Source organism: Delphinapterus leucas, chromosome 15 (genome assembly GCF_059928025.1).
Source record: "Delphinapterus leucas isolate spDelLeu-1000000601 "Yukka" chromosome 15, BTC_Dleu_Yukka2, whole genome shotgun sequence".
Taxonomy (NCBI): Eukaryota; Metazoa; Chordata; class Mammalia; order Artiodactyla; family Monodontidae; genus Delphinapterus; species Delphinapterus leucas.
Genome location: NC_143143.1, coordinates 86,873,543 through 86,888,605, shown reverse-complemented (window position 1 = coordinate 86,888,605; position 15,063 = coordinate 86,873,543). Strand labels below are relative to the sequence as shown.

The window sequence follows — 15,063 nt, the reverse complement described above, 5'->3', positions numbered from 1 at the left end:
TGGCTTGCAGACTCTAGAGCACAGGCTCAGTAGTTGTGGTGCACGGGGCTTCGTTGCTCTGTGGCATGTGGGGTCTTCCTGGACCTGGGCTCGGCTCGAACCTGTGTCCCCTGCGTTGGCAGGTGGATTCTTAACCGCTGCGCCACCGGGAAGCCCAGAAATACACATTTCTTATATGATACCCATGTCTTAGTTAAAAGCTGTGATGAAAATCTGCCTTTTAAGAGTTTTTTGCTTACATCTTTTTAACTTCTATCCAGGAAACTATGGAGAACGTGAAGAAATGTAAAAATTTTTTATCTACGCTAATAAAACTGGCTTCATCTGGTAAACAGTCTACAGAGACAGCCGCTAACGTGAAAGAACTGGTACAGAATCTGCTGGTAAGAGCTCTGTACGTCGGCCCCTCTGCCTTAGAGCGCTGTACTTGGCCATGGGGGTGGGGTGTGGCCGGAGTCTGGGCCCCTCTACCCACCACCCTGCCATCCGCTCGCCAGCCCGGCTTCTCGGAGCCTCACAGCGTGTTGGCCGCAGAGGAGTGATGTAAATTCACCAGATGGAGGGTGTTTAAAGGCCCTCGCTCGCTCCTCCACCTGCTCTACCTTTTTCACGGAGGATTTTTTTAAAAAAATATTTATCTATTTGGTTGCACGGGGTCTTAGCTGCTCACAGGCTCCCTAGTTGCCGCAGGTGGGCTCCCCAGTTGTGGCATGCGAACTCTTAGTTGTGGCATGCGTGTGGGATCTAGTTCCCCGACCAAGGATCTAACCCGGGCCCCCTGCGTTGGGAGCATGGAGTCTTATCCACCGTGCCACCAGGGAAGTCCCTTTCACGGAGGATTTTAAGTGATACAGAAGCGGAAAGCAGAGTGACAGCCCTTCTGGGCCACCTGCGGGCTTCATCGGTCATGAGTTCTTATATGACTTTGCATCTGCTGCACCCCCGTTGCCACCCACAGCCCCTCCCCAGTCTCATAAATACTTTAGCACGGATGCCTGGACATAACCTGCGAACACAGGATCCCTCGCAGGCCCCAGGTGCCCAGAGGCTGAGTCCAGTGTTGCCTGCAGGGCTCGGTCAGCGTCGGTCAGGCCCACCTGTGGCCGCTGCCTCTGTTGTTGCTGGTAACCTGGGGGTCCCCTCCTTCCTGCTGTTTTCCTTTCCTCTCGGTTTCTCTGTGCAAGGAAACCTGGTGGCTCAGCAGACGGGCTGTTGGACTTTTCTGTCCTGCTGGTGGGTTCGCTGGCTCAGACCCTCCGCTCGCAGCCTCCCTTCCGTGCCGAGGCTTGGGCTGGAGGGGAGCCACCCTCAGGGGCTGGCTCTGTGCCATCTCTGCAGACCATGTGGGTTTGGGGCCAGAAAGGAATGAAGTCCCGCTCTCACAAGCAAAAATGATCGCTTCAGATGCTCCTTAAATCTTTTCAGGAAACCCAGAGATCGAAAAATAATCTCACCTCCTGCGATGAACAAGAACTCCCAGCTTTTTGTTTGTTTTAATTATAACAATTTTACCTTCTAATGAAAATTTCTGATTAAATAAACGCCGTTCCCTTTCTTCCCGCGGTTCTTTGTCTGTGGTCCCTCCCCGGCGCTGGAAGCGTGGGCTCGTCTCGTCGACCCTCCGCATCCATCCCCCCACCCCCGGATGAGCCCAGTGCCGTCCCCCTTGTGCTGCGCCCTTATCAGGGCACCGGGACCCCCGTTCCGCCCTTGTTACAGGACCTCTTTGCAGCCCTGGCCACTCCCACCTTGAACTGGGCTCAGTCAGCCACGGTCTTGGCCCCCCAGCCCCCACACCTGGCTTGCTTTGGTTTCCAGAGCGGGGTCTGGGCCCTCTCGTCTGGGCGCTCGCTTCTCCCTGCCGGTGCCCCAGCTGCTCTGGGGTCTCGGCCTAGGTGTGGTCTCTCCGGGTAAGGGTGTCCCTGGTCTGTGGTACCTTCCAACTTGGTCACGAGGGTACTTTTAGGCTAGTCTGTCGCCTGGCAAAATGCCTGACGTGCGGTGGGTTAGGTGCCACGTAGATGTCCCGTGGGAGCTGGCGTAGGGAAGTCGTGGGGTGGGCCAGTGAGCCCCGATGGGGCGGGGCACAGGGAGGGCCGGGGGCCTCACCCACGCCCGGGAACCGGTGTCAGCTGAGCACGTGGCCCCCGGGCCCTCCCGCACCTTCGTCCAGTGCAGGACCTGGCGTGAGGAACAGCCAGTCCTAAAACGCGAGACCAGAGAAATGCTGCATAAAGATATGCGTGTACGCGTCTGTATTCGTGGAGGAATTTCAATGTGAATTTTATTTTTAAGGACGGAAAAATCGAAGCAGAAGATTTCACTAGTAGGTTATACCGAGAACTTAATTCTTCACCTCAACCTTACCTTGTGCCTTTCCTGAAGGTAATTTGAAGCCGCCTGCGAGCACCCAGCATCGGGTGGAGGGGCGGGTGTGTCCCGGGGAGGGGTGGGCTTGCACGGGTGTCACCTGTGCGTTTGCAGGTTTCAAGCCCCCTGAGACAGAAGGTCAAGTTTTCTCTTTCGAGGCTTCTCTGTAAGTTACGAGACCCCCGCCACTGAGGCCACAATGTTGTGTCACAGCCGGGGACTGCGAGGGGCCCTCTCCCCGCAGACGGGGGCCCCGCGCCGCTGGGACGAGGGTGTCGCTCAGATGCCTCGGCTGCCTTAACGCACTTAACTGCATTTCAGAAATGGCGCTTCTGCTTTGTTTTTTAAACAAATTGCAGCCAGTTGTCACTGAGGGTAACCCTGCTCAGCGGCAGTCGGGGGACAGTGGTTTGGGATGCCGGCACCCGGCGTCCCGGGGCGTCTCCTTAAGGCCCCAGACCGACGCTGTTTGGCCGAGGACGTGTTCTCAGGGTCGTGTGTTTTCTGAGTCGAGGAGGGAGCCGACCCTGTGTCTGTCTTTCCGCCCAGAGGAGCTTGCCCGCCTTGAGACAGCTGACCCCCGACTCCGCGGCCTTCATCCAGCAGAGTCAGCAGCAGCCTCCACCGGCCTCGCAGGCCACCACCGCGCTCACGGCTGTGGTGCTCAGCGGCTCGGTGCAGCGCACGGCCGGGAAGACGGCGGCCGCCGTGACCAGCGCCCTCCAGCCCCCTGTCATCAGCCTCGCGCAGCCCACGCCGGTGGGCGTCGGCAAGCAGGGGCAGCCCACGCCGCTGGTACGGAGGCCAGAGCCTCGCCCTGCTCCCCCGCACGTGCCCGGCCGCCCGCGGCTCAGAGAGACTGCCAGGGAGCACCTGGGGCGGGATCTGAAATAGTGAGGTGTCAGCCAGGGGCCGAGGCCCTGCAGCTTCGTAACTTATTTCTCAGTAAAACGAAATAAGCCTACTGACTTTCGCCCTTTGGCACGTCCGTTGTCTGTACTGTTTTCGGGCGTCCCTGGTTTAAATGGACACAGTGTGTTTGTAGTGGATCTTTTAGCTGGACGTTATCTTTGATTAGGAGCAATGGCCCAAATACACGAAGCTGACGCTAAGTGCTTGGCGCTGGACACGTCAGGTTTCATGGCCTGGGACCGAGCTCTGCAGCCGTCGTTTGGGGCTCGGAGATCCTTGGGAGGCACGGCTGCTGATGGTGGACTTGTCTGTGGTTGGGATCCAGGCTTCTGGTCGTGTAGCCATAGAAAAGGGTGTCTCTGCTGGGAAGAGCTTAGTATTGAACGTGCTCCTGCAGGCACGTGGGGTTCGCCCAGGGTAGAAAGGCAGTTGCTATTTTTTTTTTTTTAATTTCAAAGGGATTTTGTTCCTATACAGACGGTTAAAAAAAATTAAAACAACGCAGGTCCTCACGTCACTTTCGTAGGTTGTGGAGTGTATCTTAGGATAATGCTCGAGTGATAACCAGGTGGGCAATCAGAGTCATGAAGGGTGGTGGTCTCTCACCTGCTCAAGTTAAAATCTGCATTTGTTCTTGCCTTGATTGGTGGTGAGGAAGACAGGCTCCCATGGGAGGTGGAGCCGTGTGTGTGTGTGTGTGTGTGTGTGTGTGTGTGTGTGTGTGTGTGCGCGCGCGCGGCGCGCGTGCTTCGGGCCAAAGTGCAGGTGTGAGATCAGGGCTCGCTCGCATGCCCCTCACTGGAGGGGTGGAGCTCTGCTGCGCCCTTGCAGAGTCGGGCACCACCGGTCCATCACCTGCTTCCCTTGAAGGCCGTAGAGACGTGAAACCTGGAGGCTCTTCCCTGAGTTTGTGGCAAATCTTGGCCTGAACCTCCTGCAGGCAGTCGTGTGTCTGCTCGTTCTGGACAGTGTGAATTTTCATAGGTTTTGTTCCAGAAATAGCTCGGCCCCGGGCACCACCCATCCCTCCCCGAGTGCGCTGTAACGTTAAGTGTGTGCCCACCAGGCGACCTTCGTAAAGTTCAGCAGCTGGATTCTGATCCAGCCCTAGAGGCTCTGGAAGGGATCTGAGGGGGCGCCCCGGCACCTGTGCTCACATCTGGGGAGAAGTCGTCTGTGCCACGCTGGTTTGCAAGCTCAGCAAACACTGTCCTCCAGGCGCTGGCCTCAGGGCCCCCACGTGTGGCTTCCGAGCAGTTAATCTGCCTCCAGGAGCTTGCAGCCTGATGCAGTGCCCCCGGCTGACCCTCCTCGTCCTCCCGGAAGGCTGCCCACCCCCCGCCCCGGGCAGGGAACAGGTGTGGGAGCCCCCTCTGCGGTGGGGGCGGGGGTGGGACGTGAGCTCACGTGCCCCGTGGGCTCTGCTCCAGGTGATCCAGCCGCCGCCCAAGCCTGGAGCGCTGATCCGGCCGCCGCAGGTGACGCTGACACAGACGCCCATGGTGGCGCTCCGGCAGCCCCACAACCGCATCGTGCTCACCACGCCCCAGCAGATCCAGCTGAACCAGCTGCAGCCAGGTGAGGGCCGGCGGCCGGGCCGCTCTCCCCAGGGCCCTGTCTCCCTGTTTTTTTAATTGTGGTGAAACTCACGTTAACACAGACTTGGCCATTTTAGTCGCGTGAACAGGTGTACAATTCAGTGGCGTTAGTACGTTCACAGGGCTGTACGGGCATCGCCCCGTCAGGACGATTTTTACAATTACACATTCAGGACTGGGTTCTTAACCAGTAGTCGTTCCTACATTCCAAAAAGTTTGATGAGATACAGGAAGGCAAATGCGTGAGAGATGCTGCTTATGCTTTTACTCTAATCTAGAGTTAGTAACCCAACGTTTCTGACGTTTTAGGAAGCCTCCTTGTGGTGGGCTGGGAGTCGTGGCCCTCCCTGCAGCCCACCTAGCACCGGGGACAGCAGTGTCTCCATCTCCGAGTCCGTGCGCGGGGTCCATACCCTCGTCTCTTGTTTTGCAGTCCCTGTGGTGAAACCTGCCGTGTTACCTGGAACCAAAGCTCTTTCTGCTGTCTCAGCACAGGCAGCTGCTGCACAGAAAAACAAGCTCAAGGAGCCCGGGGGGGGCTCGTTCAGGTGAGGGGCGGGCCGTGGCTCAGGAGGCGCCGGAGGGAAGGGCCTCGCCCGGCGGCCGTTGGTGCTTTGAGGCTGCGTTCATTCCCTACACACGCACGCACGCACGCACGCATGCACGCACACATGCACGTGCGCGCGCTCCCTGTGTGCGTGTTTTCCCACAGAGCGGTTCAGGGACGTTTGCCGCAGACACAGGGCGGGATGGCAGAGCAGCTGACTTTCCGCGCGAACCAGTGGGAGATTTGTGTCTGTGATACGATGGCTCAGCCTTCTGAGTGCATCACAGTCATAACAGAGGACGCTTCTGTGTCCTCCTTTCAACCTCAGAACCTTCAGAGATGCTGTGCTTTGGTCTCTTGACGAGCAGCTGGTCTGAGTATCGCCATAGGAAGGGCTGCCGTGGCTACTTTGGTTTGGATCCAGCAGTAGCAAAGTGCATGTGTCGGGGGACCTGGGTGGTCCTTCCCTTCCCTTCCCAGACGCTTCATCCCTCAAGCTGTTAGGGAGCAGGGCAGGTGTTGGCAGTGCTGGAGCCGTGGTGGCCTGAGCCTGGGTCGGCCTCCAGGCAGGGCAAGGAGATGGGTGGTTGGCACAGTCTGGCACGGAGGGCGGGGGCCCACAGGGGTGGGGAGGACATCCACGAGGGAGAGGGCGGGTGGCGGAGATGGGCAGACGCGTCCACCTGCAGGTGTGAGGGAGTTAGAAATACAGAGAGGAGCAAACGAGGCGAGCCCGGTGGGGTCGGGTCGGGTCGGACGTCCGGCTGTGAATACTCTGGAAAAGCTATGGCTGGAGCCGCCCGCTCTGCCACTGGAGGGGCCTGGGATTGGTGACACCATGATGGCAGCAGCACACCCAGCGCCCAGGTCTCGTCTAAAACTGCTTCCCCCACGGTAACCAGGGTGCCTTAGGGGGCTGCTGATTCCAGGCCGGAGTCGGGAGGGTGCAGGACGAGTTAGTGCACTTTGTTTGGTCAGAGAGCAGTGCTCAAGCGTCAGAGTTCCCAGAAGCCCCCAAGGTGGCCCCCTCCCGCCAGCCGTGTCTGTAGTGACATTGTACCTGCTGGATAAGACAGGAACCTGAGCCCCTAGAAATGAGTCAGTGGACGGTTTAGGGGAACGGGATTTGCACAGTCTCAGGCCACCTCCCCCGAGGTCCTCGTAACTACACAGGGAGGGAGGGGCGCCCCGACGCAGCGAAGCGGGCAGGGCCCCCCTGCGCTGGAGCTCCGTGTGCAGGGTGAGCAAGGCCCCTGACTCGTGTGAAATTCCTGCCAAAGGTGCATTGCCCGCGGCTCGTCACAAAGGGACGTCCGTCAGAGGGAAAACGAGGACACGCTGCAGAACAGCTGGCCTGTGACCTTCCAGGTGTCGGGGGCACGAGAGTCAGGGAGGGGCTGCAGAGACGTGGCAGCAAAACGCAGCTCGTGGTTCTGAGCTGGACCCTTTGCTGTGGGAGCCGCTATAGGGACCGTTAGCCAAAGCTGGGGGTCTGGGCGTGGCTGGTGGCCCGGTTTCAAAGGCCATCCCCCCGGTTCCGTAGGGGGTGCCTCTGTCCACAGGGAGCCACACTGCCGTGTCCCGGGGGTTGGGGGTTGGGTGTCAGGTCAGCCGCTCACCCTCAAGTGATTCACGGACTTCCCTTTGTACTGTTCTTCCAGCTTTTCTGAGAGTTTGTGATTGTATTAAAAATAATGCTGTGAGATCATTTAAAAAGGGTTTCACAGAACAAACTCCTTGAAGCAGTGAGTAGGTGCTGTGCTCTCCGTGAACTTGGCATTGACACCTGTGTGTAGAGACTCCCACTCTGCCGTACCTTGGGGCGGGTCTTCCTTTAAAAGAACAGATTCGCTCGCAGACGACCACCTTTGTGCTCAGGTGACAGCAGTGCTCAGGTGACTCTGCCCGCCGAGTTGGGGCCACCCGCGTGTGCCTCCTTGGCGGCCCTTCGTTCGGTTAGACCCACCTCCTCTTCTTTCCTGAAGGGACGACGATGACATCAATGACGTAGCATCGATGGCCGGCGTGAACCTGTCGGAAGAAAGTGCGAGAATATTGGCTACGAACTCTGAGTTAGTGGGCACCCTGACGCGGTCCTGCAAAGACGAGACCTTCCTCCTCCCGGCGCCTCTGCAAAGAAGAATATTGGAAATAGGTATGGCCCTGGGCGTCCGGCCTCCACCAGTGGGCCTGGTGTGGACCGCGGCTGCGGTGCTCAGGGCGGAGCTGTCCTGGGCTTGGGGGGACACCCCTTGTCCCTGGCCCTGTTTCCTACCGGCCCTGGGGCGTCCGGCCTCCGCCAGTGGGCCTGGTGTGGACCACGGCTGCGGTGCTCAGCGCGGAGCTGTCCTGGGCTTGGGGGGATACCCCTTGTCCCTTGTCACCTGTTTTGCCAGGGTTGTGCTTTCCGTGGGGTTGGCGGTGACGTTCTCAGGTAGTTGGAGCAGGTGTAGACCACCCGCGACCCTCAGGTTGCACAAAGCGGTAACTGGGGGATAAGGGAAAACAGTGAAGGAAAGAAAAGAACTTAAGTGATTGTAAAATACCGGCTGTTCCCCAGGTAAGAAACACGGCATAACAGAGCTACACCCAGACGTGGTGAGTTACGTGTCACACGCCACGCAACAGAGGCTGCAGAACCTTGTAGAAAAGATATCAGAAACGGCTCAGCAAAAGAACTTCTCTTACAAGGTAACCCGCCGTTTCCTGGAGGGGATACCCTGTCGGCCCTCCCGGGTCTGGTGCTGCCTGGAGGGCACAGGGGAAGCGGCAGAGTGTTGAGCTCGTTTTGAGTTTTTCCCAGAACGAGATTTTGGGAAGATGCCACTTCTTTCAGTCCCGTGGTGCTCTGGGCGCTATCCACTGGGCTGCGGAAGGAGGATGCGGAGGATCTGACCTCCGGATTAGGGAGCCAGCCTTCTAGGTCCGGGCTGGCGGCATCTTCAGCTCTGGAGATGGCGGAGCCCCCCACCCGTTTCCACGCGGGGGGCTCCCAGCAGCTGCGGCCCGAGCTGTCCCTGCGGAGCCGAGGGGCTCTGGCTCACCCGCGCTCCCGTGACTCAGAGTGGTGCCCTGTCGTGTGTTGTGGAGGGCCAGCTCACCAGAGCCCGGCCTCTCACAGCAGGTTCAAGGCAGAATCCGCCTTCCTCTTCAGTCATGCAAACCCTCTTTCAGGGACACCACGGAGCGGCCAGGCACTGCCTGAGCAGCGTTTGAAGTACAAGCCTGTAGCCACTTTGCTTTAAAAATACTTTTTACGCTATTAGAAAAAAAATTTAAATGTAACTTAAAAGAGTCAAATGATACCAAAGTGTATAAAATGGAAAGTTGCCTGTGAGCCCCCGGATGACTTACCTGAGGTGGCGTGTGCGCATTCAGAGCACTTCAGAAGTAGAGTCTCTTGGAGACGAGAGGGGCTTGGGTCTGCGCACCCGCCTGGGGAGTGGGCCGAGGGGGGCGGGAAGCGGTGCGCGGACTGTCCGGCTGGGTTCCCAAGTTCGTGACAAACAGTCGTTTCACTTTTTTCTAGGATGATGACAGATACGAGCAGGCAAGTGATGTCCGGGCTCAGCTCAAATTTTTTGAACAGCTTGATCAAATTGAGAAACAGAGAAAGGACGAACAGGAGAGAGAAATCTTGATGCGGGCAGCAAAGGCAAGTGCTCGTGCTGCACGCAGTTTTCCCCCGTCCACCCTGGGCGCTCGCGGACACCCTTGGGGTTTCAAGGAGCCGGAGCAGGGTTTGGTGCTGGCCTCGATGACACGTGCGCGGGGTTAGGAGCACAGCCGGGGCGGGAAGCCTCCAGACCTCAGCAGGTCGCCCAGCACGTGGGGCGGGTCCCTTAACTGAGCCCGGAGCCCTGCGGGCTGCCCTGGCCCACCGTCCTCACGTCACATTGGACCATGGCGTGGTTCTTACATCCAAATGGTATTGATTTTCATGATGATAAATTTTCATCTGTTGGCTGTAAACTTTAAAAAATTTAATGCGTTCTGTCACGTGACTTAGATGTCATCATGTCACGCATAAGACAACATGTTTGTCGGGTGATGAACGTTTAGGTCACAACTTATCTTTCTTTTTTACCTGTTTGAAAATAGTCTCGGTCCAGACAAGAAGATCCAGAGCAGTTAAGGTTGAAACAGAAGGCAAAGGAGGTAAGCGTTTCTAGTCCAAGAGTCTACACTGCACACTTGAAAATACGTTTGTGTTCAACCTCAGCACTTAACGAGAGAGAGCGAGAGAGGCTGAGAAAGCGATGGTATCTCTGCACAATAGGCCTTCCCGTAGCGATTTATGGTGTTTGCAAAAGTGTTTTCCTGTGCTTTGAAGCTTCACGATAATTTCTCATTTGGTGCAGTCCAGTCTCTGTACTCTCACACTTTGCTCATATCTGAGCTTTGCAAGGTGAGCATCTATTGCTTTACTGTTTTTCTGATTGCACAATATGCTTACTGTTTAAAAAAAAACAGTCAAATGAAATTTTCATTTAGGAAAGTTTAGAAAACCCTTTGGTGCCTATGTATTACTTTTGTAGTAATAAAAAAAGTGCGTGAAATGACAGTCCCTGTTTCCTTTTCAAAACAAAGATGCAGCAGCAAGAACTGGCACAGATGAGGCAGCGAGATGCCAACCTCACAGCACTAGCTGCCATCGGGCCCAGGAAAAAGAGGAAAGTGGACTCTCCGGCACCGGGATCGGGAGTAGAGGTACCGCACGGACGCAGGGACGGGGGCTGGAAGGGCCTCGGGGCATCTGCGTCCCGCTCGCCTCTTCAGGGAGTCAGGCACGCCGAGAACGGGCTGTCGTTCGCGCACATGTTGTCTCACCGCCCTTGGAGTACTTGTTTTCTCGGTACATTCGATACTTTATATTCAAATCAACCTATTTGTGGATATCATGTGAGCAAGAAGTTCTTTGCATGAGGAAGTTTGATCACTGTAGCTTAACACGATGAGATTTAGACTGACTTCGAAGAGAATATGGGGAGATTCCGTCCGAAGACTGGCCTTTGTGGGGCTGACTGTCCTCCCTGAGTACTGGGGTTAACGTGAAGGAAGGTTGTTGCTGCCTGTTTCTGTTTGTCCAAAGTTTGTTAGTTTCTTGTTTTGTTTGCTGTCGTGTCTTTATATGTAATTACAAACCCAACTTTAAAGTATTGTTATTTTTTCTTCAAACTGCCGGTTGTTTTATTAGTAAATCACAGGAAGAAAGAAAACATCGTCTTTTATATTTACCTGCTTATTTACCATTTCTGGTGTTTTTCGTTCCTTCCCCAAGTTCCAGGCTTCCATCTGCGGTATTTCCCTTTGGCTTGAAGGACAGCATTTAGCGTTTCTTGTAGTGCAATCTGCTGGTGATGGATTCTTTCAGCTTTTGTTTACCTGAAAATGGTTGTATTTCACCCTCAAAAGTTTGAATGAAGTTTTCCCTGAATGTTGACAGTTTTTTGTTTTTTCTTTCAGCTCTGTTTTTTTAGCTTAACTTAATGTGTAATTTTCTCTCAACGTTCTTGAATGAGCCGAGCAGATCCAGACATACATCACTTAATTTTATAGAGTGACCGACTAATAGGGATGAGTGATTGTAAGAATTTTAGCCATCCTTCACGTTTTTCCTCTACTCCTTGAATCCTGTCTTAACTGCTGGTCTCTTTCTCTTTTCCAGGGAAACTCCTATTCTCATTTAGACATGTTATCTTGTTCCGGATCACAAAAAAGATGGGAGATTTCCCAGTGTGTTTTGCAAAATTGCAGAGCTCTTATTCTTAGACCTGAAAACAGCCGTAAACGTGTGACGGTCGTTGTCCTTAAAGACGTTGTTCCATCGTGTTCAGGGCCCCACTGTGATTTCAGTCCTTGTTTCCTGTCTGTCACGTGAGTCACTTCTCCAGCTGTTTTGAGGCGATCGTCTTACTTCTTAGAAGTTCGTCCGTGTGGTGTTTAGACTTGGTTCTCTTGCTAGTCACTCTGCTTGGGCTTCTCTGAGCTTCTTGGATCTGTAGGTCAGTAGTTTTCCTCAAATTTGCAACACTTTGGCCTTTATTTCTTCAAAACTTTCTCTGTTTCAGTCTTTTTCTATTGGGATTCCCAGTTATACCTGTGTTAAGATCTTTTTGATATTGCCCTGTGGGTCTCTGAGTCTGTATTTGTCCCTCTTTAATCACTTCTTTCTCTGTTCGGACTGGATCATTTCTACTGATCTGTCTTCAGATTCCCTGTCTTCTCCAGTCAGCTCTGCAGTCTGTCCAGTGAAGTTTTCACTTGTTGATATATCTGCAGTGCTGGGATTTACACTTAAGTCTTTTTTATGGCTGCTGAGTCTTTGCTGAGATTTCCCTGTCTGCTCACTTACTGAGGCCACATTTTCCCAGCATTCTTTGAACCTATTTGTAAAAGCTGCTCTAATGGTTTTGTCAAGTCCGACGTCGGGGGCGTCTCGATTCAGTCTCTGTCGACTGCTTTTTCCTTTGGCCGTGGGTCACGGTTTCCTGTCTCTCTGCGTGTCTAGTCATTGTCGTTTGGAGGCTGGGTTTTGTGGATGGCGTGTCATCAATCTGTGAAGGGTACTGACTCTTGTTTCAGTTCACCTCCTGGCCGCTCATCTTGAACTTGTGTGTCTTGTGTCTCACTTTGGTGTTCAGTAGGGTCTGTGGAAATCCCATGATGTTTCTGAGCTCCCTCACCCAGTGGGGCTCACCCTGCAGACTTGCCTTCCCTGTGCAGGTCTTAGGCTTGGTTGGGGTGGGTCTTACATAGGGTATGATCCTTACTCCCAGGGAAGGGCCTTTGGCGACTTGGCCGGATGCTGGGAGGGAGAGCGTCGGGTGGGCTACACTCCAGCGAGGACTGCCACTCATGCATGTGTTTTGCTTACATCACGCTGTCCTCTCTCCCTGGACCCTTCATCTTAGTTTCATAAGTAACTTTATGTTTAATGCTAAGTACAAGTCTGTGTGGATGTCTGTTTAGTCATTTGGTTTTTTGAATCTCGTTGTCTGATGGATTCTTCTGGAATGTTTCGTGGGGGCTGCGTTCCCCGTATTTGTGCATGTCGATGACGGTTTTGATGGCTAGAAAAGCCGTGGCTCATGTTTTCTTTCCTTGAGAATCTGTCTTGAGTAAATAGTTACAACTAGATAATTTTTTTCCTGGTGTGGAAGGTTGCTGTCAGTCTGATGGTAGTCTAGTTTTATTTCTCTTGTGTTTCTCATGTATTCTTTTCTGCCCAAAGATGCCCACAGAATTCTTTTCCCTTAAAGCCCAGCATTTTACTTGGAATTGGCTGTCTTGGGTTGGCGTTCTCAGGGAGAGGTTGTGTTCTTTCAACATGCAGTTAAACCTTTTTGTATTCAGGAACATTTTCTTTAATGCTTTCTTTGTTTTTGTTTTCCTCTTCGGAGATTCCTGTTACTCGGACGCTGTATCTTTTGTATCTGCCATCAGTATTTGTCCTTTTCTCTTTAATCCTTTCAGTCTCTCTTTTAAAGTTCTACCCTGTTTATGCTTCTCGCTCTCCTAGTTCCTTCTTAAGGTATCATTTGTTGCGTTTGTTTGCTCTTGTGTTCTCTTTCGTGGAGAGTCTTCATTTCTCAGGTGAAATTTTCTTTTGTTTCTGATTTTTCCTTGCCTTTGTCACCTCATTTCTGAGTTTCGCTGATTCTGATTTATGTTATTCTTTCATGCTTCTTATCATTTTCTCAGTGTCTTTTAGCTTGTTTGGAAATAGAACATAGCAGTTTTGATCTCGTTTTGATTACGTCTTTTTGCGGTTTCTGATCATCTGTAGGGATGTTATTCTGCTCCTTATTCTCTTTTTTTCCTAGGGCAGCTTCTCTGGGACTTGACCTCTCTGTGGTTCACTTTTATGTGAATTTTGCTGTCTTGAGCCTTTAGGAGGAGGTGGTTTGCAGGTTTGCCAGTTTCACTGAGCTCCTCTTCCGTTGTTTCCGCGTGGTGACAAACTTGCTGTCTGAGACGTCAGGCTCTGCTGCTCCCTGACTCTCCCCTGGACCTTCTTGCCTCCATGGTCCCGGACTGTCCCGCTCAGCTTTAATTTTGCTCCTCGCAGGTTCTCTTCTGCGTGAGGCCCTGTGCTGCGGGGCCCTGGCGGGTCGGAGGCAGAGTTCCTAGTGGCGAGGCTGCTGCTGAGAGGAGAGAACTCCTGGCTGTAGCTGCTGCTCGCCAGTGAACCTGCCACTCCTCCCGGTGAACACCCGCTGGCCCCTGGGGGCCTTCGGGTCTTGCAGCTGCCCCACTGCTTTTCCTGCACGGTTTTCAGATAGGCTTGTGGCTGCTCGCGGTTCATCTTCACCGGTTTGGCTGTAAATGTTGTCTGCTGGCGTTTGGTTTTGCTTTCTAGTTGCTCTGTGTTCTATCTGGCCTTCGGGAAGATTCAAAACAACTTTGACGCCTCTGGCATCTTCTTCCCAGAATGTAATGATTAGTGTTTTTCAAAATGTTTTTCCTTTGATTTAGAGTAGTTTCAAACCTATAGAAAAGTTGTAAGAACAGTATAAAAAACTCCATTCAGATTCTCAATTCTGAACATTTTACCACCTTTATTTTGATACCCCTTCTTTTTTTTTTTTTTTTTTTTTTTTTTTGCGGTACGCGGGCCTCTCACTGTTGTGGCCTCTCCCGTCGCGGAGCACAGGCTCCGGACGCGCAGGCTCAGCGGCCATGGCTCACGGGCCCAGCCGCTCCGCGGCATGTGGGATCTTCCCGGACCGGGGCACAAACCCACGTCGTCCCCTGCGTCGGCAGGTGGACTCTCAACCACTGCGCCACCAGGGAAGCCCTCGTCACCCCCTCTTTACACACACAAGTACGCGTGTGGGATGTTCCATCACCCCTAAATGCTGACAACGCTGGACGTTCTCTTGTGTTACTACTGCACCCATCCCCCCGCATCGGGAAATCAGCCCTGATGCCCCAGGGTCCCCAGACCTGCTCCCACTTCACCGCCTGTCCTGGTTTCTCTTTGATCCAGGCGTGTGCGGTGTCCAGCTGGCTTGTGGCGTGAACCTCTTCCCAGTCTCCCCGTTCCTGACGGTGCTGAAGAGGGCAGGTCTCTTGTTCTGTAGGATGACCCTTGGCATCACTAGGTGACCTTAGCCTTGATCACCTGGTTAGGTTTCCTGGCTGAGAAAGCAGCTTTCTCCACTGTGTAGTCAGCTAGTCCCTTAGCGCTTATCAGTGTTGTGTAAGGAGGCACTCCAGGGTCACGCAGGTACTCTGTTCCCATCACCCCTCACCTGGCCTTAGCACCCTTGCAGACTGCCCTTGCGTCAGGACCGCCAGGCTGGGGGCCAGGTCACGATGCTCTGTTTCCATCACACCTTCCACATTTACTGGTTGCCTTCTGCCGTGAAGAAGAGCTTCCCTCCCTCCCTCCCTCCCTCCCTCCCTCCGTCCTCATTCATTCATGCATTCGTTCATCACTGTGTATGGACGCATGGATTCCTGCTGTATTCAGAGGGTTGTAATCAATACTCTCGTTATTTCTAGATTTGGTCAGTGGAAGCTTCTTCAAGCGGTTTCCTATATCCTTTTGAAACGTTGCCCTCGTCCTGTAAGCGTGAGAGGTGTCCAGGTGCCTCTTGTGCTTCCCCTGCCCTCACCCGCAGTGGCGCC

General features: G+C 53.9%; 1 protein-coding gene across 5 annotated transcripts in view; it reads left to right on the top strand.

Moving 5' to 3' along the window:
- Window positions 1–15,063, top strand: part of TAF4 (TATA-box binding protein associated factor 4) — an 82,827-nt gene that overhangs the window by 45,560 nt on the left and 22,204 nt on the right. For all 5 annotated transcript variants that reach the window (XR_016387959.1, XR_016387958.1, XM_089897136.1 and 2 more), the window contains 10 exons: window positions 261–383; window positions 2,296–2,385; window positions 2,920–3,165; window positions 4,713–4,860; window positions 5,314–5,428; window positions 7,413–7,582; window positions 7,988–8,118; window positions 8,957–9,082; window positions 9,529–9,585; window positions 10,018–10,137. Coding sequence is in view for 3 of the 5 variants with exons in the window: in XM_089897136.1 (XP_089753262.1) it covers window positions 261–383; window positions 2,296–2,385; window positions 2,920–3,165; window positions 4,713–4,860; window positions 5,314–5,428; window positions 7,413–7,582; window positions 7,988–8,118; window positions 8,957–9,082; window positions 9,529–9,585; window positions 10,018–10,137 (1,326 nt within the window). In the remaining 2 variants the exon portion in view is untranslated. The remainder of the gene's footprint in view (window positions 1–260; window positions 384–2,295; window positions 2,386–2,919; window positions 3,166–4,712; window positions 4,861–5,313; window positions 5,429–7,412; window positions 7,583–7,987; window positions 8,119–8,956; window positions 9,083–9,528; window positions 9,586–10,017; window positions 10,138–15,063) is intronic.